At 53.8% G+C, this 21816-nt stretch overlaps 1 protein-coding gene across 1 annotated transcript in view; it reads left to right on the top strand.

Moving 5' to 3' along the window:
- The first annotated feature begins 16733 nt into the window (after positions 1 to 16733).
- The window catches only part of PRRX2 (paired related homeobox 2), a 49420-nt gene continuing 44337 nt past the window's right edge, over positions 16734 to 21816 (top strand). The window contains exon 1 of the mRNA XM_061200926.1: positions 16734 to 17001. Coding sequence (XP_061056909.1) covers positions 16734 to 17001 — 268 coding nt within the window. The remainder of the gene's footprint in view (positions 17002 to 21816) is intronic.

The raw sequence follows: 21816 nt of genomic DNA, 5'->3' as shown, positions 1-21816 counted from the left end.
GGAGATCTCCCGCCTGGCACCTGTCAGAGGCAAGCATTGTTGAGCGGAGCAGAAAACGTTTAGAGAGGAATTTAAAGACAAACCCGTGTGTCTATGATGAAATGTAAAAAGATAGATAGAATAAGGCTCCCCTGCCAAGAGCAAAAACAGTCTTAGCAAGAAAACCCAGTCCAAGGTATTCCGGGTCCAGCTATGGGGACCCAGCAGTGTGGAGTACACAGCAGGGGCTGGATAACTGTTCACTGTTATTATTGTTCGGTTTACAAGGTTGTTGTGCATATCAAGTGATGAGCTATTAAAATCCCCATCAGGCCTCAGAAGGCCTCATTTTGCCTGCCCCTCCGTTGCCTAAAGCAGCAAGAAAGAGGGGTGGGGTTTAAGCCCTGTTAGGGCAGGCCAGCTTAGGGTTGCCAGAAGGGGCTCCAGACCATAGGGTCCCTGGTTCCCAGCACACATCTGCCTTGGTTCTCACTCCAGGAAGAAGTATCTTCTCCTTAAGTGAAATTGGGACATTTTTTTGCTCACACAGCAATGGAGATTTCCAGCTTGTCTGGTAAAATCAGAAGATCGGGAACCTGGGCCCAAATTCCCATCTGGCAACAAGGCGCATCTGGATGGGGGTTTGCTCTGAAGTGCCTCAGTCTCCCCAGGCGTTACCCTGGGGGTTTGGGAATGTCTGCCCCTGTCTGAAGGATCCACACCCCACCCCTCAATTGATCCCCAGGCCCTGAATGGTGCAGCAGCCCCCAGGTTTCACAGCCCTGTTTGATCCCGGGTCACTTGCTCCATGGCGCAGGTGAGAGCCCTGAGGGGCCTGGAGAAGGCTAGAGCACGTGGAGGTAACTAGAGGAGGCCCACCTAGAATGGGGTCCAGGGCAGAACTGGGAGTGGTGGGCACAGCCTGGTCTGAGGCCAGCTTCTGCCCTGGCTTCATAAGGCCGTGGTAACAAAGCACCACAAACTGGGTGGCTTCAAACAACAGAAATGTATTCTCTCCCAGTTCTGGGGGCCAGCAATCGGACGTCAAAGTGTAGGCAGGGCCATGTGCCCTCTGAAGACACTAGGGAAGGTTCTGGCAGCCCCGGGCATGGCTTGGCTTGTGGCAGCATCACCCCAATCTCTGCCTACCTTTGTCTTCACATGGCTTTCTTCCCTGTGTCTGTCTCTCTGTCCAAATCTCCCTGTCCTTTCTAAATGGCACCAGTCACTGGATTTATGGCCCACCCTAATCCAATATGAATTCATTTTAACTTGATGACCTTTGCAAAAACCTTATTTCCAAATAGGATCACTGTCATAGTTTCCACAGGGTTAGGACTTGAAAATATCTCTTTGGAGGACACAATTAAAGCTGCTCCAATGGATGACCCCAGGCATGGCCCTTCTGGTCTCTGGGCCTCAGTTTCCCCACCTGTAACCTGAAGGCCCTTCAGCTCTGACAGTGTTGGAGCCAATGAAGAGGTCCTTGATGTCACCAATGGGCTCTACCACCAAGAAAACTATAATTGTCTTGTGATTAGGATAGTGACAATCATGAGTTAACTTTTTTTTTTTTTTTTTTTGGCTGCGTTGGGTCTTTGTTGCTGCGCGCGGGCTTTCTCTAGTTGCAGTGAGTGGGGTCTACTCTTCGTTGCGGTGCGCGGGCTTCTCATTGCGGTGGCTTCTCTTGTTGCGGAGCACGGGCTATACGCACGTGGGCTTCAGTAGTTGTGGCTTGCGGGCTCTAGAGCACAGGCTCAGTAGTTGTGGCTCGCAGGCTCTAGAGCACAGGCTCAGTAGTTGTGGTGCACGGGCTTAGTTGCTCCGCGGCATGTGGGATCTTCCCAGACCAGGGATCAAACCCGTGTCCCCTGCATTGGCAGGCGGATTCTTAACCACTGCGCCACCAGGGAAGTCCCAATCACAAGTTAACTTTTATTTACTGAGCCCTTTGGATGTGCCAGGCACTGTGCTAAACACTTGACATACTAATCTTAATACACCCCCCCTAAGTAGGTGATGGTATTACACCCGTTTTCAACAAGGAAACTGAGGCTCAGAGAGGTTTGGGTGCTTGCCCGATGTTGCACAGCTAAGTTGGGACTTTAACCTAAGTTTGGGGGGGGGCTCTTCCATATACCTGGCCTCAGGTGCCCTGCAGTTCCTCTGGTTCTGGGCCTGAGAGGGTCTGGACATGCTGGAGGGAGGGGCTGAGCCCTGCTCTGTCACAGTCCTTGGACACCACACCATGGAGCAGGCCCTGTTGCCTGCCCGTCTCCCAGGCTCCTATCTTTAGAAAGCTCCGTGACCCATGACTTCCTTCCTATCAGCAAGGGCAACCCGTTTCCTCCATCTGCCTCCTATTAAGGCTCTGTCGCTCAGAGCCTCTCATTTCAGCTCTGAACCTTCTCTTTTTTCCCTGCCACTGCCTCTCACTGCCCTGTCAGCCCAGCTGCTTCCTGATGCCCAACTCCAGGGTTCTTAGCAGGCTGGGGGGCCTGGGGCCAAGCACCCAGTGCTCAGACCCTGGCAGCTTCTGTCCCTGCCTCCTTCTCCCGGGGGAGTTTGGGAGTCACTCTGACTATCCAATGCACAGAGGGGGATAACCTTCATATATAAAGAACTGTTAAAAATCAACAAGAAGAAGGCAAAAACACTAAGAGAAAAATGAGCGAAGGACATAGGCAAGTCAGAAAGGATGAAAAACTGCTGTCAACAAACATAAGGAGAGAAGTTTGGCCTCTCTAGCCCAACACCAACAGTGATAATAGCTGACATATAAGACTTATCATGTGCTTGACTCTGCCCTATAGCAGCTCAGCAAAGCAAGTTACAGAACAGTAGGTACTCTCTGATCCCATTTAGGAAAAAGTGTGTGTGTGCGTGCGTGTGTGTGTGTGTGTGTATGCATTTGCTCGTGGGCAGGAGTAATTCTTGACGACCCTGTGCCGAGATATGAGTGGTGGTTGTTTCTGGGTGCTGGGATCTGGAGAACTTTGATCTTCTTTGTGCTTCTGTGTGTCTTCTACCTTCTTACCAATGAATGTGTCTTACCTGAGACTAAATCAGCCAGAGGCAGGGGATCAGGCCCTGCACACTTTTACACCTGGGGTTGAAGGTAAGGCCGTGAACACCAGGGCAAGGTCTGTCCACAAAACTTTTCTCCTCCCAACTCCACCTAGTGACATCCTTCCTAGCACACAGGCCTTCCTGAATCCCCTGCCCCTGGGCACCCCCCCCCCACTGCCCTCCCCAGTCCTTGGGTACCGCAGGGCCCAGCCTGATCGTATGAATGATACATTGATGACAGCAGCAGCCTTTGGTGGAGTGAGTCCTGTGCCTTGTGAATCAGATTAGAAGCTCAGCACGGATGTCTCATCAACTCATCATAACGCTCCAGGAAGGAAGTGACAGCAGGATTCCCGTGTCATAGTCTGGGAGACCGAGGCTCAGAGAGAGAACTGACCAGCTCCAGGGCAGCTGGCTAGCGAGGGGCCTCCGGGACTCGATCCCGAGCCTAGCCCTTAATGGCTCCCTGGACCCCGGCTCAGGACACCTGCCCCCTGCCCAGCCACGGTCCCCTGCACTCTGTCCTACTCCCCGCCCTCACACACTCCTGCGCACCGGTTCACACACTCACACAGATTCTCACACACAGGCGCCCTCACACACCCACATGTGCTTATGACACCGCATTCACACTCACAAGACATTCTCACACACAAACACTCACTTGCTCAGACACACAATCATGCACACTCATACATACACACACACACACACACACGCTCAGGGCAGGGGCTGCAGGAGGGGTGGTGTCACGGCCCCGGCCCAGCACCCCACCTTCCTGGTGTCCCCCGTCCAGGAGGGGCAGTCGGCAGCAAGGTCTGTCCCTTATAACGCACTGGAGAGAGAAATTGGGTAAAAGGCCCCCCTTTTATTTCTCTCTCTTTCTTTTTGATTTGGCAGAGTTTCCATAAAGCGAGATATTTGGAAAACGCAGCAATCTGCCGTAAGGAATATGCTTCCCCCTCTCCTTGGTGGAGCCTCCAGCTTCAGGCCTGGCAGCAGGGAGCAGCCCTCGGGCTGGGCGGACTCCTCCAGTGCCATCATGGGGCTGCCGCCCTGGGCTTCCTTCTGCCTGCGCCCCTCCTCCTCGGGCCCAGCTTCCCTCCCTCTCCTTTCCCCTCCCCCACACCTGACCCCACCCTGACCCCTGACCCTCAAGACCCCAGGAGGCCTGGCCTGCTTGGCCCTGTTTGGCCACCGTCCCCATGCGGAAGGGCCTGGCCCTCTGTGGGCTCAGGGAGGAGCTGAGGGACCAGGGGACTGGGAGCCAGAGTGGGTGGTAGGGCCTCAGCTGGGCCAGGGAAAGACTTTCCTGTCCCCTCTCTCATTCCATTTGCTCTCCAGCACCCAGGAGCATTCTGGAGACCCCGACACCCAGGGACATCTCTGCTCCCAGTGGCCTGCCCTGCTCCTCCCCTGCCACCTGTGCCCTCCAGGAAATCTGGCCCTGCTGGCCAGAGTCCCCTGCTCCAAGGGCAGCCTCCTCCCTGACTTATCCCCCCACCCCATTCCACACCCAGACACTGCCAGGTGGTCCCGATGCTTGGCCAGGTGTGGGGCCTGTGAGAGCCAGTTATGGGCTGGGTCAGGCCCTGGTGAAGCCCCAGGTGGGCAGCCCAGAGCCTCAGAGGGGAAGATGAGGGATCCTCCCTTTCTCTGCCATCCTTGTGTGCCCACATCAGAGGCCCCACCTGACCCCCAGCCTCTTCCAGATGAGGTGAGTCCTTAGGGATTCACCCAGGAGAACAGGGTGAGAAGGTGCTTACAGCCTGTCTTAGTCAGCTCGGGCTGCCATACAAAGTACTGTAGGTTAGGTGGCTTCAACAACAGATATTTATTTCTCACAGTTCTGGAGGCTGGGAGATTCAAGATCAAGATGCCAGCAAGGTAGGTTTCGTTCCAAAACCTCTTCTCTGAGCTTGCAGGTGGCCACCATCTCCCCATGCACTCACATGACCGTATCCTGGTCTTATAAGGGCACTAATCCCATCACGGGTGCTCCACCCTCATGACCTCATCTAACCTAACTCCTTCCAGTGGGCCCACCTCCTAATACCATCACATTGGCGGTTAGGGCTTCGACATATGAATTTGCAGGTTGGGGAATGCAAACATTCAATTCACACAGAGGCCCTCAGGCCCCTCGCCTCAAGACAGGAGGGAGTCTGGGGCCTGGGCTTTGGCCTGGCCCTCTCTCAGCCTCACTGCCTCACTGGCACAAGAAGATGGTGGTTGCAAGGCTCACCTAGATTCCTTCCCACTCCAGAAGTCAGGGAGGGGTCCTACTGAGAGTGACCCTTAGCTTCACGTGGGGGAACCATACCAGGTCTCTCCCTGGCACAGCCTCTCCGCCTAAATGCTGATCAGCCTGCCTCTGCCTTTCCCGTCCCTGGCAAGCAGGTATGTGTGATCTTGGCCCCGGTCTTGCCCTCTCTGAGCTTTGGTCTATCTCACTGCCAGATGGGTTCGGAAGGGTGCCCAGGAGGTCCGAGCCTGCCCCATCTCTGGCTGGTCTATGAGCCCAGAGTACTGATCCCAGACTCCCCATCTGACCCCCGCTGGCACCCACGTGGCATCAGTCCCCAGAAGCCTGGCCCAGAGGCAGAGCTCATGGGAGGGGACCACTGGGCCCCCTCCAGCCACTGCAGCTTGGCCCAGGCAGGCTCTGCCAAGGATAGGCTCGGGGGTGGGGGGGTGGGCAGGGCTCAGAGCCCTTGGGGATGGAGGGGGGCAGAGGTGGGCGCAGGACGGGTCCTTTGTGCTCCGGGGAAGCCCCCTATTCCACCCCCCACTGGCCCTGCTTGGCAAAGCTGACGGCAGGAAGAATCCCGTCGGCCATCCGTCAGGGAGACAGAGTGGGCCCGTTCAAGGAGGGGAGCCGGGAAATTTGATCATTAAGAAACCCTCCTGGCTGTCTGGGGGAATTTAATTAAATTGCTGGAGAGGGCTGTGAGAGAGAGCCACATCTGGAACCAATATGTAGGCTTTGATTTTTTTTCCCTCCTCTCTCTCTCTCTCTCTCATTCTCTCTCATTCCCTCCCTCCCTCTTCCCATCTCACCGCTGTAAAAGGGAACACAGGAGAGCCCTAGAGTACTGGTTCCTCTGGAACACAACTCCTGGCAGACAGAGACAGAGGGAAACCAAAGGCAGTGAAACCATGGTGGAGGCCCAGACAGAGGCAGGAGAAGAGCTGGCTGAACACTGAGGCAGAGACAGGGACGGGAGAGCCAGGAAAGAAGAGGTGGGGTGGGTGGCCAGGCGGTGCCCTGGGATTTGGCCTCAGAGGTGTCAGCAGTGACAGGAGGTAAAGGTCTACTTCACAGACCAAGAGAGTAAGTCCCAGAAAATCCCAGAAAACAACACGCCAGGCCAAGGGTCCCTCAGGTAGCCAGCATTTATCAAGCGCCTGCCCTGCTTGAAACACATTGTGGCTGAATCCTCCCGACACCCCTGAGGTGTAGCTACAGATGAGAGGGAAGTGACTTGCCCAAGGTCACAGAGCACACGAGTGGCGGTGCCGTGGTTTGATCCCAGGCCTGTCTGATACTGTCTAGATGTGCTGCCTGGGTCACTGTGATGGTAATCGCTTTGCTGGGCAGCCAGTGTTGGGCCCAGGTCTAGGCTCTGGGGAGAAACAGTCTCTCCGGGCCAGAGTTGGCTAAGAGAGGAGGTGTAGACAGAGGCCTTGGGGTCCCTCTCTTGCCCCTGTGGAACAGGACCCTCCAGGCCCCAGGCTGCAGCCCGGAGCTGGGTCAGAGCGGGTGCTCACGGGCACGAGGATGGGTGGGCGGCTTCCCAGCCTTGAGCCCCGTGGCTGAGCCATCTGACACTGGCCTAGTCCCCTTTAAGCCAGACTCCTGCATGTTAGCAATCCTGCCCCTGGTCTCCAAGCTTACCGCCCCCCCTCCCCCAGGTCCCAGAGTCCCCAGGCCCCAAAAGGCCCCCAAGGCTCCTGCCAGCCAGGGCTGTAGGGGAGGAACAGGGTCTCCACTCTGGGCGGACCACTTCTGGGCTAATTCCCTTCCTCCCCTAAAACCCAACACCTGCCCTGCAGCCCGTGTAGCCTGAGGGCCCTTCTCTGATCCCTCTTCCCCTCCCCCCACCCCCCGCGCCCGGCCCCCCGCCCCCCACCCGCCCAGGATGGCTGAAGTTTAGCCCCGAGTTCTGTATCCATCTTCACTCTTCCTCTGTAGGGCAGGAGCCAACTCCAGCGTGGTCCCCAGCTTAACCCCAGGCCTAGCCCAGAGCAGGCAGAGGAAGGAGCATGGTGCCTATTTGTGGAATGGATATCTCATGACGTTGGTACCTGCGGAGCAGTAGAAAAATGTAATTCAAGCTCTTGGCTTGGAGAGGAAAGTGAGACACAGCAGGACCAAAAAGGATGCTTGGAACAGATAAGGTTGGAGGCTCTGGGCATCCTTTGCACATGCTGGGTTTCCTGCCTGGCTACCCCTAGACTCTGTCTCCTGTCACCTGCTAAATTCTGCTCAAGCTTGAAGAGTCAGTTTAATGCCCCTTCCTTAGGGAAGCCCTCCCTGATGCCCCTCCCCTAGCCCTCTCCCCCGTGGAGCCCGGATCTGCTTACTTCTCTGTTGAGATTGGCTTATTGACTTCTCTGCAGGACTGGGCTGTCTGGGTCACCACTCTATCCCCAGTGCCCCAGCCGGCTCCCAGCACTGGAAGGCATTCAGTTAAAAAACGTGTTGCTAGAGGTACTAAGCCCTGCGTTTGGGTACACCAGCCTGTGAGCTGGGGTGGGCTGGGGGAGGGGGGGCAGGCCAGGTCCTGCCCTCAGGCTCTGCTCTAGGTTTGGGGGAGCGGTAATGGTGGTGACAGTGGCCGCTGCTCTAAGTGGATGTGCTCTGCGGGCTGGACACCGGGCAGATGCTAGGGAGGCCCAGCAGCACCTTCTTGCAGCCCCCAGGTGTGTATGTAATTCTTGTTATCCTCCCATTGAACAGATAAGTAAATGAAGCCTTAGGGAAACTGGGGAGATGGGGGAGGTTGGAAAGTGACCAAGTTAGGACTGGAACTCAGTTCTGTCGGGGGCGGTCATGTCAGTTCTGTCACTGGCATAACCACAGAGCCGTATTTCCTCATGGGGCAGGGAAAAAAGGACCCCGAGGAGGGGCCAGCACTGAGCAGCAGAGGCAGCTGTGGGGGAGGGGGGACGGGAAAGCCGAGGACCAGAGACCAAAGGGCTGTACTAAGATCTGGGTGATCAGACGGGGTGAGGGCGCGGGCACACAATGCAGCGGTCAAGGCCCCGCTAAGGGAGGGAGCAGGAAGAGACGGTGGCCGCCAAAGCAGCCAGACTGCAGGGCCCTCCGCAAGCCCCGTTAATCCGAAACAAACCAAGAGGGAGACTTGGGGTCCCACTTGGAGGCCCTGACAGGGTGATGATATACAGAGTTTTAAATAAATGTATCTCATTAGGGACGCGTTGTCTGGCAAGAGAAAAATGATGCTCTTCCCCACCCCTGCCTCCCGTCCCTCCCCCCATAAGAAAAAAAGGAGAAAAAGGAAAAAAAAAAAAAAAATCCAACGCTATAGCTAAAAAGGAAATTGCATTAATACAGATTGTTTTATTTAAAAAACCTTGACCTCCACTTCAAAAAAAGTCATTAGACATTCTCCTTCTCAAAGGCCGCCGGAGCGATTACAGGGAGGCCTGTTCATTTCTCAATGACTTACTGTTCCTGGCTGCTTGGGGAAATGTGTGAGGAATGGGGAGTAATTTAAGGCTCCCTGCAGAAAGGTGTGTAAATCTTTGCATGTCTAAAGAAACTTTACCAGACCGCTAAGTCAGAGGAAAAGAAAACTGGAAGAGTCCCCCACCACCCCTCCTTTTTTTCCATTTCTTTCCTTTGGAACTCTGATCTCTTTGATCGTAAAAATGGTCATATTTCACCCCCCAAATATCAGCAATCAGCGAACTAAGGAAGTGGGGGCCCTTGGAGAGTTTCACCGCCGATTAGGCCCTTGGTTTAATTATTTAACGCCTGCCTGGATTGTGCAGGCTGTGAACACTCTCTCCTGGCGAGGGTTCAAGAGCGAGTTATAAATAATAATAACGATTAGATCCCCAATTAAGCCGGTGAGCGGAAAGCCTCAGCCCTGTCCTTCAGCCCCGCCTTGTCCTCAGCCACCACGGGGGCCCCATCGTGCACAGGCCCTCACCCCCATGCTGAGTGCCAAGAAGAGCCTCGTGTAGTTCCACTCTGCTCTCCACAGAATAATCACAGCAAGATGTTTCAGGGCCCGTGAGGGAGTGAGGGCAGGGCCCGAGGGCTCCGGAAGCCTTTGTGAAGGCTGGGGGCTGCCCTAGGCCTAGGCCTGTGCCCCTTGCCCCACATCCTTCCCTTGACTCCTGGGGAAGGCAGGGCGGGAGGGGGTAGGGGCAGTTCACCAAAAGAGAATTCTGGAGAGCTGTGGGGTGGGGTGCATCCCAAGTTTGGTCCTTTCCCTTTTAGGCCTCAGTTTGTCCACCTGTAACAGAAAAGAATTCTCCAACAAGGGCCAGCCTGGGAGTCACGTCGGTCCCAAGAGCCCAAAGCTCACGACTTGGAAGATGTCTTTGTTGGAACAGAGCGCCCGGCCCACCGGAGTTGAGTCTGTGACGCTCCGGCTGCCGAGGCTGGACAGCAGCATGTCCTCGGAGAGTCCCACTAGGTCTATGGCCTGGTGCTCACCCCAAATGCCTCAGTATATAGTAGGTGCTCAATAAATCACTGTGGAATGAGTTGTTCAGGACTCTTTCCCATTGGTCCATCTCCCTGTGAAGCCTACAGCAACCCCCCACCCAGGGCAGCAGAGGGGTTGTCGTGGGTCCAGAGTGTAAGTCACACGGACAACACACCGTACCGTACACTGGGAGCCCTGCACGCAGTAGGTCCTTAATAGGAGCTTGTCTTTGGCCCCAGACCCAGATCCAGGCCTGTCCCAGCCCTGGGGGTTCCTCGGGACCCCCAAAACTGCCTGAATGCTATTGTGGCACTGGCCCAGGCATAGTGCACCATGCCAGCCAGGTGTGTCCTGGGCTGTAGGGAATCTGACCACCAGCCATTCAACCAGCCGTTCACTTTCGAAATAACCATATATGGAGCCCTACTGTGTGCTGGGTCAGGGCCTGCATCACTTCTCCTTTCTTCTCCTTTGCGGGCTCTGGGGACACAACGGTGAAAAGGATAAAGCAAGCAGTTTATAGATGGGAAGCTGAGGCTCAGAGAGGGAAGTACATGACCCAGAGTCACACAGCAGGTCCACAGCAGGCTGGTCTTGTATCCAGCCAAGTCTTCCCATTTAGGAGAGGTTCTCTCTGCTCTCTTGACTTTATCAAAGCCTTTTCTCACGCTCATAGGTGCTGTTTATTGAATATTTTCCACATGCCGGGCTCGTGCTGGGATTTTTATTTACACAGATCATTTCATTTGATTCTCACAACAGCCCTGTGAGATAGGTGTCATTGTTACCTCCAATTTACAGATGAGGAAACTAAAACCCTGAGTGGTTAAGTGACCTGATCAATGTCACACTGCCGGAAAATGTCCAACACAGGGCCACTGCATCAAAAAGATTTAAAACAAAACAGGAAAATGAAAAAGTCACGTGAAAGGAGAGGAAACAAGAAGTTAATACACTGACTTGCCACCTGGACAGATAGAGTTCTTGTGATTATTTCTTAACATTAGCCCTGGGGTTCCTGGTAGCCAAGGCAGAAAGGGAAATGCAATGGGTTGTCCAAATCTCATCATTTGGTCTTTTTTTTTTTTTTTTTTTAGGAGAGACCATAATTCTTCAAGAGAAACAAACGACTTCCTAGCCCTAAATTCTCATGGGATAACTTGTTGTGATGGTTAGGAGCCTGACAAACTTACCAGGAGACAGCTTAAGCTCTCTGAGTCTCGGTTTCCTCCTCCTCTCACGGTAGTTGTAAGGATGCTACAAAACAATATGGTTCGGTACATCACCTGGTTTACAGTAAGCCTCATTGAATATGAGCCCCCGCTATTATGGAGCACATCTTTATCTTCGGATTTGCAAGTAGAGCAGAAACATTTTTCAAAGGGGTATAATATTTCAACCCTTGCCAAGAGCTGAGACCCAGTCGCTTCAGCAGGATATCCTGGCTAGGAGGTCCTCAGGAAGGAAACTGAGGCTGGGAAAAGTTTGGGCAGTGAGCTGAGGGAGAGAACAAGATGTTCTGCCCCGTTGGGCTTGACTCCACTTCCCACAGGGTGGACCAGGGTCTGGGGTGAGCAGGGAGCCCTGCTGTGATAGCAGCCTGACACAATATTTACAGAACCCTGTGATCTGTCACGGTCACGCCTGGTCACATCTGAGTCACATCGTCCTGCAGTGTTTATGATTCCGCAGACGTGCAGCAGTGAACAGAGTTTGGCCTGTGAGCCTCTGTGTGCTGTCCCTGCTAAACCATCTCCTTCAGAAGAGACTCTTGGGTTTGGGGCTAAGGGGGCTGATCAGGTGAACAGAAGAGCTGCAGGATGCCATGTCATCCTTGGTCTTTGTTTTCCCATCCATGAAATGGGCTTGGTCCTTTAGTGACTGACAGTCAAGTGTCTTGCAGAGGTCGTTACGGTGAAAGAATGGCCCGATTATAACTCCATAAGAAACAGAACCATTCCACTAGAAAAATGGGTGGTGACTATAAACAGACATTTTGCAAATAAATACTAGTAGCCATCAAAGTAATAACCTATATGGGAAAAGAATCTGAAAAAGAATGGATATGTATATGTATAACTGAATCACTTTGCTGTACGCCTGAAACTAACATAACAGTGTAAATCAACTATACTCCAATATAAAATAAAAATTAAATTTTAAAAACTTAAAAATAAGTAACCATTAAATATTCTCATTCAGTGATTAATTCAAGGTATGCAGATTAAAAGAAGGAAATTCCTTTTGAAGTTTAAAATAAGTTATTATTATTAACCCTCTTCCTCTGTCTGAGGGCGGTATGATGCTAAGGAGAAAATGGGCAGAAACCCAGAGACATTGACAACAGGATACAGAGAAGATTCAAGGGCCTGTTCTTGATGCCCAGCAGTGGTTATGGGAGCAGCAAGGAAATGAGTACATGCTACCCAGTGGCTTCCTGAAGTTCCTGGTCCACAGCATCAAGGAGCTGGAAGTAACAGTGTTGCTGATGTGCAACAGATCTTACTGTGCTGCGAGCGTTCACAGTGTTTCCTCCAACCACTACAAAGCTGTCCTGGAAGAGCAGCCAGCTGGCCATCAGAGTCACCCATCCCAGCATGAGGCTGTGCAGCAAAGAAAGTGAATAGACAGCTCACGTGCACATTTTATTCATGTTAAATAAAACCATAAAGACTGTGCCATCAATAAAGAAAATTAATAAAATAGCTCATGCTCTTCAGGGGTAGAAATTGATACAACTTTTTTGGAGGCTACATAGCAATATTTTCAAAAGTCTTCAATCTTTTGCAGTATCTTTGACTCAGTGCATTAGTTGTCTATTTGCTGCTGTAACAAATGATCACAAACGTAGTGTTTATAACAATACAAAGGCATTATCTTACCTTTGCGGAGAACAGAAGTCCTGGGCTAAAATCAAGATTCTGCAGGGCTGCATTTCTTTCTGGAGGCTCTAGGGAAGAATCTTGTTTTCTTGCCTTTTCCAACGTCTAGCGGCTACACACATTCCTTAGTTCATGGCTGCTTTCCTCCACCTTCAAAGAGCACTGCCCTGTCAAGTCTCTCATATTGCATTACTCCAGCACTGACTTTCCCATCTCTCTCTTCCAATTTGAAGAACCCTTGTGATTACATTGGGCCACTCAGATAATCTAAAATGTTCTCCCTGGGACTTCCCTGGTGGTCCAGTGGTAAAGAATCCGCCTCCCATTGCAGGGGACTCAGGTTGGATCTCTGGTCGGGGAACTAAGATCCCACATGCCGTGGGGCAACTAAGCCCACGCGCCACAACTACTGAGCTCACGCATCTAAACCAGAGAGCCCTCGCGCTGCAAACTACAGAGCCCACGCACTCTGGAACCCTCGCGCCACAACTAGAGAAGAGAAAACCCGCACGCCACAACTAGAGAGAAGTCCGCAGGCGGCAACGAAGACCCGACGGAGCCAAAACTAATAAATAAAATAAATATCTAAAAAAATGTTCTCCCTATTTTAAGGTCACCTGATAGGTAACCTTAATTCCATCTGCTACCTTAATTCCACTTTGCCATATCCACAAGTTCCAGGGATTATAATATGAACATCTTTGGGAGATTATTATCTGCCTACCACATCCAGATATCCTATTTCTAGGTATTTATTATCAAGAAAATAACTATGGGGAATTCCCTGGCAGGCCAGTGGTTAGGACTTGGTGCTTTCACTGTCGGTGCCCGGGTTCGATCCCCGGTTGGGGAACTAAGATCCCACAAGCTGTGTGGCATGGCTGGAAAAGAAAGAAAAGAAAATGACTATGGATGTATATTAATAGGGAATAATGTATCACTAGGCTTTCATTAAAAATAGTGGTGGACAAGGCTAATGACACAGTGTGCAAGTTATTAAAAAGTTAGTACAACATAGTTTGACTTTTATAACATATATAACTATCTCTCTCCATCTAGAATATAGATAAAAGCTAGAGAGATATACTCTAAATTTATTTTTAGCTCACTCCTTTTTCTTGTCTTATTGCTGCTTCTAGGTCTTCAATTCAATATTGAATAAATAGGATGATTATCATCAATCTCTTTCATTAAACCAACATATATATATAATACCTACTGTGTCTCAGAAATCTCTGGGAGTGGGATATATGTGTTTTTATTTTCTTAATTTTATTTATGTTTTCTAAAATCTCCTAAGCATATTACTTCTGTACTAAGGGAAGTTAACTTTTTTTTTTTTTCTTTTAAGCATGCAAGTTTTTGAGACTGGGGCAAATATGCAGTTTTACTCGTGGTCAGACCCAGGATCCAACCTCCAACAGAGGCACCAATTAAGGATCAGCTACTTCCTCATGGACTCCTCTTTGAAGAGCAGGTGCCCTCTCTGTTCCCTTCCCTTCCTCCCCATCCCCGCTGCCTAGAGCAGGGCCTGGCTCAATAACCACTCATTGAACAGAGAAGTTCCAAGGGATCCTATGCTCCCTTCATTCCTTGCTCTGGGTTAGCATCGCAGGATTTATCTAAATCACCAAGGAAGTTATTTATTGTTTAGCTGTATCCCTTTCGGGTAATGAGTTCCATCCTTCCCAGGTTAACTGGAGTTTCCTTGGGTGCGTTTCCAGGCTGCGTCAGTCCTAGAGCTCTTGCTCAAGGGCTGAGCTTTGGAATAGCAGTCTATGCCTCTTGCCCCACTCTGCCATCCCTGTACCACCCCGGCCACCAGCCCCAGGACTGGCAAGGGTAGTAACAACCTGATAACAACAGCATTGATAATGCCAAGTTCACAAGGATCCTTTCAAATTGGCCCTTTTGTTATACAGATGATAGATCAGACTCAGAGAGGACCAGCAAATGACCTCCTCAAGGCCACACAGCTAGTAAATGGCAGTGAACAGATTCAAATTCATGTGTCCCCCCCCACGCCCCCAGCTCTAGAGTCTGAGTTTGCCATCACCGTCCTCCACTGCTTCTTGGAATAAATGTTTTAAAAATGGTAACTGTTAACACCAATTGAGTGCTCGCCAGGTATCAGGTGCCCCCCATATATCAACCTACATAATCCTCCTAAGAGCCCATTTTACAGTTGAGGCAACTGAGAGGCAAGTAGATTGCTAAGGTCCACAGCTAGGAAGTGCAGGGTCTGCATTTGAACCCAGATGATGTCCAGGCCCTTTCCAGCTCTGCAAGCTGATGCTAACAGCGTTCTGTGTTCTAGGCCACAGGCCCAGGATTTCACCTGTGATGGAATCCCCATAGTGCCCAGGAGGTAGGTACTTCATTAGACCCCTTCTACAAGGGAGGAGCTGGGGCTCAGAAAGGGAAGGTGACAGGTTTGAGGTCACACAGCAGTGTATGGCAGACTGGGCCCGGCACATGGTCTTTGACGCCAATGCTGTTCTGAACGCTGGGCTGTGTTTTTCCTGGGATAAGTGCCCCCACCCTTGGCTTGCCGGGTGCTCCAGCAGGGGGGAGGCCCTTCTAGACAGTCCCTAGAGCCCAGTCACCGCCCCACCCTGCTCAGTCCCTTAGAAAGTCATTCAGCCACTTACATTGTGGGCAGTGCTGGGAACCCCCTGGTGCCACCTCTTTTGCCAGTCTTTCTCACTGGACACTCGTTGGGGCAACTTTCCAAAAAAGAAGAATCTCATCATCTCATCACCTCCAAATCCTCAACCTACCCACGCATGTGCCTCTCTGGATTGCTGTGGCTAATGCCACCTTGGGGGACACTCAGCCTCATCTTGGGGGTGATTCCTTTCTGGGAAGAACTCTCACTCATGCAGAACCTGGGCTGCTGGTCTGCAGGTTTTCAGCGGGTGTGTGCAGGGTGGGTTTTCTGTGCGTGAGTGGGGAAAGGAGATTCTGAAGGCCTTCTCCCTGTGGGCTTATCTTTGTTGCTATAACATTATGGCTCTACAATGGTGGCAGGGACTACAGAGGGCCAGGCCTCCAAGCAGCCTTCCTGGGGAAAGAACTGTAGCATCTGGAGGGCTTACAGTCTCAGCTTCACCACCGGGGGCATCTTTTCTGTGCTTTCCTTGCAAAACAAAAACAAGAGCAGAGACTCAGGCTGGCCTCTCTCTTTCCCTGTCACCCATCTGTCAGTCTGGCTGTCAGTCTGGCTGTCTATCTACCCTCTGTGTGTAAAGTAGGAATTCTTGGGGGAAACCCTTTCCTCCCGGTTTGGTTTTGCTTGGGGAGGGCCTGGAGCATCCTGGAGGTGGGCTCCGAGGTGCGTGTGTTGGTGGGGGGGATGCATACACCCCAGAAGCTTGAGGATGTGCTGCTTTCTGGGGGAGGGTACCTGGGGCCAGGCGGAGTGAACAAGGCGGACCCAGGACTCTCCTCCGTCAGATCAGGGATGGCGTTGGGGTGCATGGGGGTTAGAATGGAGTTGGGAGTTCCAGATCTTCCCTGGCAACTGTCTCAGAGTCTCTCCCCCCCTCCTCTGCGGAGGAATTTGTAAATGGAAGCGGGGCTGCTAATCCCTCCACTGTCACCTCCCCAGACACTTGTTGGGGGATTTAAAAAAAAAAAAAAAAAAGACACACACACCCAAACACTGAATTTTCCCATTCCTCAAAATGTGGGTGTGGAGGGTGAAAGGAGGACATCCCTTGTTCTCCCCCTCCCCGCCCCCAGCCTCCAGCCAGACTCAGGCGGGACCCCCTCCCTCCCTACAGCCGCCGGAGCGATGGGGGCGGGCGAGGCGAGGAGGAGGGGGAGGAGGAGAGGCAGGGGGCGAGGTCTGCTTCAAGAAGGGGCGTGTGGCCGGAGGAGCTCCCGTTTGAGCAACTTGGGAGCGAGCGAGGCGGCAGAGAAGGGGAGGGAAGAAAGTTGGTTTCCCCCGACGTCAGCGCCGGGCGGGCCGCGGCGGCCGCGGAGCCAGGAGGCGGCCGGGAGCGGGGCCGAGCGCGGGGCGGCCGGGGCGCGCTCGCTCCGACCCGCGCCTGCCACCCCCGCCTCGGACCCGCGCCCGCCACCGCCGCCGGCGACCCCGGGGCGGCCCGCGGGCATGGACAGCGCGGCCGGCGCCGCCTTCGCCCCGGACAAGCCGGCGCTGGGCCCGGGGCCGCCGCCGCCGCCGCCGCCGCCAGCGCTGGGGCCCGGCGACTGCGCCCAGGCGCGCAAGAACTTCACGGTCAGCCACCTCCTGGACCTGGAGGAGGTGGCGGCGGCCGGGCGGCTAGTGCCGCGCCCCGCGGCCAGGGCAGAGGCGCGGGAGGGCGCGGCGCGGGAGCCGTCCGGGGGCAGCAGCGGCAGCGAGGCGGCGCCGCAGGACGGTGAGTGCGCGGGGCCGGGGCCGGGGCGCGGGGCCGGGCCGGGGGTTCGGGCGGGGCTGCCAAGGGCCGTGGGAACTGAAATACGGGGGTGCGGGGGCTGGAGGGGTGCGAGGCCAGAGGTTCGTGGGTCCGAAGGGGCGAGCACGGGGCAGGCGACGGATGCGGGGCGCTGGCTTAGCCGCACCCCAGCCTGGGAAGGAGGCGCCGCGGCAGGACCTCCGGGGGTGCGGGCGCCGGGCACTGCAGCCCGAGTGATGGCTGGACCCGCCGCCGCCGCAGCCCTCGTTGAGGCTGCATGTCGCGATGGGGTGGGCTGCGGGACGGGAGCTCTCGACTGGCGGAGGGCACTGCCTTTTGGCCAGAGCCACCTCCAGTCGTTGGAAGCACGGGGAGCTGTGTGCCTTGTGCCCTACCCCGGAGGCAGCCCTGGAGGCCCCACTCCCAAAGAGCCTGAGACGCGGGTGCGATTACTGCTGGGGAAACTGAGGCTTCCGAGGGGCAAAGTGACCTGGTCGCACAGCTGAGTTTCAAACTCTGCCCCCTTCTCTAGCTCCAGGATACCAATCCAGCGACTACTAGGCTCTTGTAAGATGGACTTCCTGGCTGGGGTACCGATGCCTGCCCCCCCCCCACCTCCAGTTTGCCCCACTAGCAGCTCTCTAGGGGGAATGGCCCAGCCCTGAAGAGCTAGCTAGGCCTCTCTTCCCCTGCCGAGGTTAAAGGTCATCAGGAAAGGGCTTTAAAAACAAACAACCCACCCAAGTGGCTTTTTTCAAAAAGTCACAGAGGATTGCTGGGCCCTGAGCCCTTGGTAGGAAGGGGGGTGTGGCTAGGGCAGGAGAAGATGAAGATAAAGCAAAGATCCCGGCCCTGGAGAGTTTCCTGCAGGGACGGGGAGAACTGGAGTCCCCATAGCTCACCCAAGCCATGAAAAGGAGGTGGGGTCGTCTGAGACCACTGCCCACTTGCTCCCCTAACTCTGGGGAGCAGGCTGCCCTGCTGGAGGCTCTGGGCCCCTAAGAGTCACCCACCTGATTCCAGCAGCCTTCCCACCTGTCCCCAGGGACCCCCCCCCCACTTCCCGCACCAGCCCCTTGGTCTCAGGGGAGCTCTGGATGGCTGCGTGCCCCGCTTTTCAGATGAGAGGAGGTGCAGGGAAAACGGAGGTGACGGCAGCCTCATCAGAAACCTTGTCCGGGAGCCTGTGCGGTCGTGAGGGACACCTGACACACACCTGACTTTCAAAGTGCACCTCAGAGAGCGCCCAGCTGGTGCCATCTTTCCCAGTGGCATCCGCCTACCGCCAGCCACAGCGGCTGGCATCTGTTCACCCGCCCAGGTGATCAGGAAGTGGGTAGACCCACTCCTGGGAGTTGGGGTTTCCCTAGTGGAAAAGTGGAAGGAAGGTGTCTGGTTTGGGCCGAGGGTAAAGCGGGGTGCCCTCTGGTGAGGGGGTGGGGCCGGCCAGCCTGAGTCGTTTGAGTACCTCGGGTCTCTGCTGGCTCTGAGCTGGCTTCCCCGCAGGGCAGAGGAGAGGTCTTCGGTTTTGCCCTGATAAATGGGGGACCCCTGAGGGTTGGGGAGAGGAGGAGGAGCAAATTGGAAAAAGGAAGGAAAGGAGAAGAGAGGAGTGCAGGAGGGATGGGGAGAGAAGGAAGGAGGCAGGGTGTTTCGGACTCAAGTGCTGGCAGGGGTGGGTGCCCGCTTCCGTCCTAGCCCCTGGCCGTGGGGACGGACGGGGGAAGGTCTTGCTTCTCCTGGACACAGCATAGAAGGGCTCTGAATGGCGGGTTCTCCTGGGGAGTCCCAGAACAGCTGGGGTCACAAGTACCTGGACAGGGCCACTGGCAGCCCCCGGACAGCTGGGTGGGCAGCAGGCCTCTGCAGCAGCCCCCTGGGGTCAGGCCACCCTCACTGAGAGCCCAGGAGCCCTTTCTCTGAGGAGGGGCTTCTGCACACGGAGAATTTCCAGGTACCGGGGACAGAGGACACCCTGGGTGTGGCATCAGGTGGGACGGGGTTGGGGGCCCCTGATGCCCTCACTTGGTCTGCTTCCAGAGGTGGGGATCGCCTTTCTCATCTGTGAGGCACAAGGGGCCGCAGGCAGAGTCGGGGCCGGGCTCAAGGGACCCCCCACCCCCAAGCTCCGTCCTTCTGGCCCTCAGCCCTTGGGACGATTTGCTCCAGGCCTCTGCAAATGGAAAGCAACGTGGACAATATGGAGAGTTCCTGAAGCTCTAAAATCCAGCTTAAAGGAGTCTCTTGTTTGGGATTATATCTTTCCTACTCATTTTTGGTGTTAAAACACCCTTTCTTTTATGAAATAAGGATAATAACTGGAGATTGTTTTATTTTAATGTCCTTACTTGGCAAAATTAAAAGGAGGTAACCGTACACTCATTCCTCAGACTGAAAACAAATCACTAGGCCATGAAATCCAAATGTTTTATGTCGAGTCAAGCAGCTCCCCAAGGCCAACTGGGCTCATTCCAGGGGTGCCCGCTGCCAGGAGGTGGGGGGCAGGGGTGGGGGCACTCTGAGGCAGCCCCCGTGCCTGGGAGAATCCCTTGGCTTGCTCGCTGGGTCTGGGCCTGCAGACAGAACGTGGATGGAGGAGAGGCCTGTGTCCCACTCTCCTTCCTTCCTTCCTTTCCTTCCTTCCCTTCCTTCCTCCCTTCCCTTCCTTCCTTCTCTCCTCCTTCCCTCCCTTCTTTCCTTCCTTCCTTCCTTCCTCCCTTCCTTCCTTCCTTCCTCCTTCTTTCCTTCCTTCCTTCTCTCCTCCTTCCCTCCCTTCCTTCCTCCCTTCTTTCCTTCCTTCCTTCCTTCCTCCCTGCCTTCCTCCCTGCCTTCCTTCCTTCCTTCCTTCCTTCCTCCCTCCCTCCCTTCTTTCCTTCCTTCTTCCTTCCTCCCTCAAGCAGGTCCCCCCACCACTGCCGCTGGACTCCCAAGTCCTGAAGTCTCCAAAGCTGGGGGAGAGGGGACCTTTCGTCCCCTCATCCTGGTGAGCCCAGCCTGTATCACTGGACCCCTTTACAAAGCAGGCAACCAAACCTCGGGATGCTGGGACTCTGGACCCCAGGCCGGCAGGCTTGGGTCCTGGGCTGTGGCTTAGTCCTCCGGTCCTGGACCCACAGGGAACCCTGGCCCCTCAGTGAAGATTTGGACATACTCAGAAGTGGGTTTTCCTGTGGCTTCTGGAGCTGTTTCCAGGTCCAAAGAAAGCGACTGACACCAAACAGAGATGGGGTGCAACTTATTAGAAAAATGAAGGTTAATGGGGAAACTGATGAGTTGGAAAATTGATATATTTTCAACCTGCCAGGTTAGCAGTCTCAAAGTTTTTTGAATATATTTTTCCATCTTTTGTTTTCACCAAGTCATCAGTAGATGTAGCCTATTCTTGCCAATGATTCCCCAGGACCAGGCTCCCCCTGGACCTGACCGGGAAGGCTGTGGCTTCGCCGGTGACTCAGAGCAAATTGGGGTCTCGGGTTCCTCCCAAATCAAATGCTGAGGTCTGGGCCGTGGCACTGAGCTATGCCAAGCACGTTAGGAAAATAAACTCTCGTTTGCTGCCTTTGCACTGACTTACAACAAAAGAAACCACATTAATAACTGAGATTTTCTTTAAAGCATTCCCTCCTGTGGGCAGGGCAGAAACAGGGATGTGGACACACTGAAAATAAACGAAACCCCTGGAGCCAGGCAGGGGTGAGGCCCCCAGCCCAGGGAGGCTGCCTGGCCTGGGTGGGGCTGGGACGTGTTACAGAAAATGCCAGGACCAAGTGGGTCTACTTCACGGAGATTCAGGACAGTGGGGCGCTTGGAGCCTGAGGGCACAGGCTGAGCCGGGGTGGGCTGGGACCCCGGCCGGGGGTTTGCGCTCCCCTCGCGGAGCTGGTCCCTGAGCCACACCTGTTGATGGGTGACAGGAGGCCAAGCATGAGCCTGGTTTGGGTGGGGACGTCTACCTCCCCCTTGCCAGTGGTGGAAGGCAGGGCTGAGTGTCTGAGTGGGGGGCCTGAAGGGACCCCTGAGTTTGAGAGACAGGCCGAATGGCCTTCAATTTTTGGATTTTTCTTGTGGTCAAATACCCTTAACATATGATTTACCATTTTAACCATTTTGTAAGTGTACAGTTCAGTGGCGTTAAGTACATTCACATCATTGTATGACCATCCCCACCATCCATCTCTAAAATTTTTTCATCTTCCCCAACTGAAACTTTGCCCCCATTAAACACTAACTCTCTGTTTTCCCTCCCCCAGCCCTTGGCAATCACCATTCTATTGTCTGTCTCTATGAATTTGACTCCTCTAGGGACCTCATATATGTGGAATCATACAGTACTTATCCTTCTGTGTCTGGCTTATTTCACTTAGCATAATGTTCTCAAGATTCGTCCATGTCATAGAAGGTGTTAGAATTTCCTTCCTTTTTAAGGTTGAGTAATATTCCACTGTGTTGAATAATATTCCACATTTTGTTTACCCGTTCATCTGTTGGTGGACACTTGGGTTGCTTCTGCCCTTTGTTTGTTGTGGATAATGCTGCTAGGGGCATGGGTGTGCAAGTATCTCTTCAAGTCCCTGCTTTCAGTTCTTTGGGGCGTATACACAGGAGTGGAATTGCTGGGTCGCGTGGTAATTCTATGTTGAATTTTTTGAGAACTGCCATACTGTTTTCCGTATCTGACTTAAAAAAAAAAAAATTTTTTTTATTATTATTTATTTGGCTGCGTCAGGTCTTAGTTGCCGCACACGAGATCTTTGTTGCGGCACGCGGAGTCTTTCGTTACGGCACACAGGCTTCTCT

This window comes from Eubalaena glacialis, chromosome 9 (genome assembly GCF_028564815.1).
Source record: "Eubalaena glacialis isolate mEubGla1 chromosome 9, mEubGla1.1.hap2.+ XY, whole genome shotgun sequence".
Lineage (NCBI taxonomy): Eukaryota > Metazoa > Chordata > Mammalia > Artiodactyla > Balaenidae > Eubalaena > Eubalaena glacialis.
This window is presented reverse-complemented; position numbering and strand designations above follow the sequence as displayed.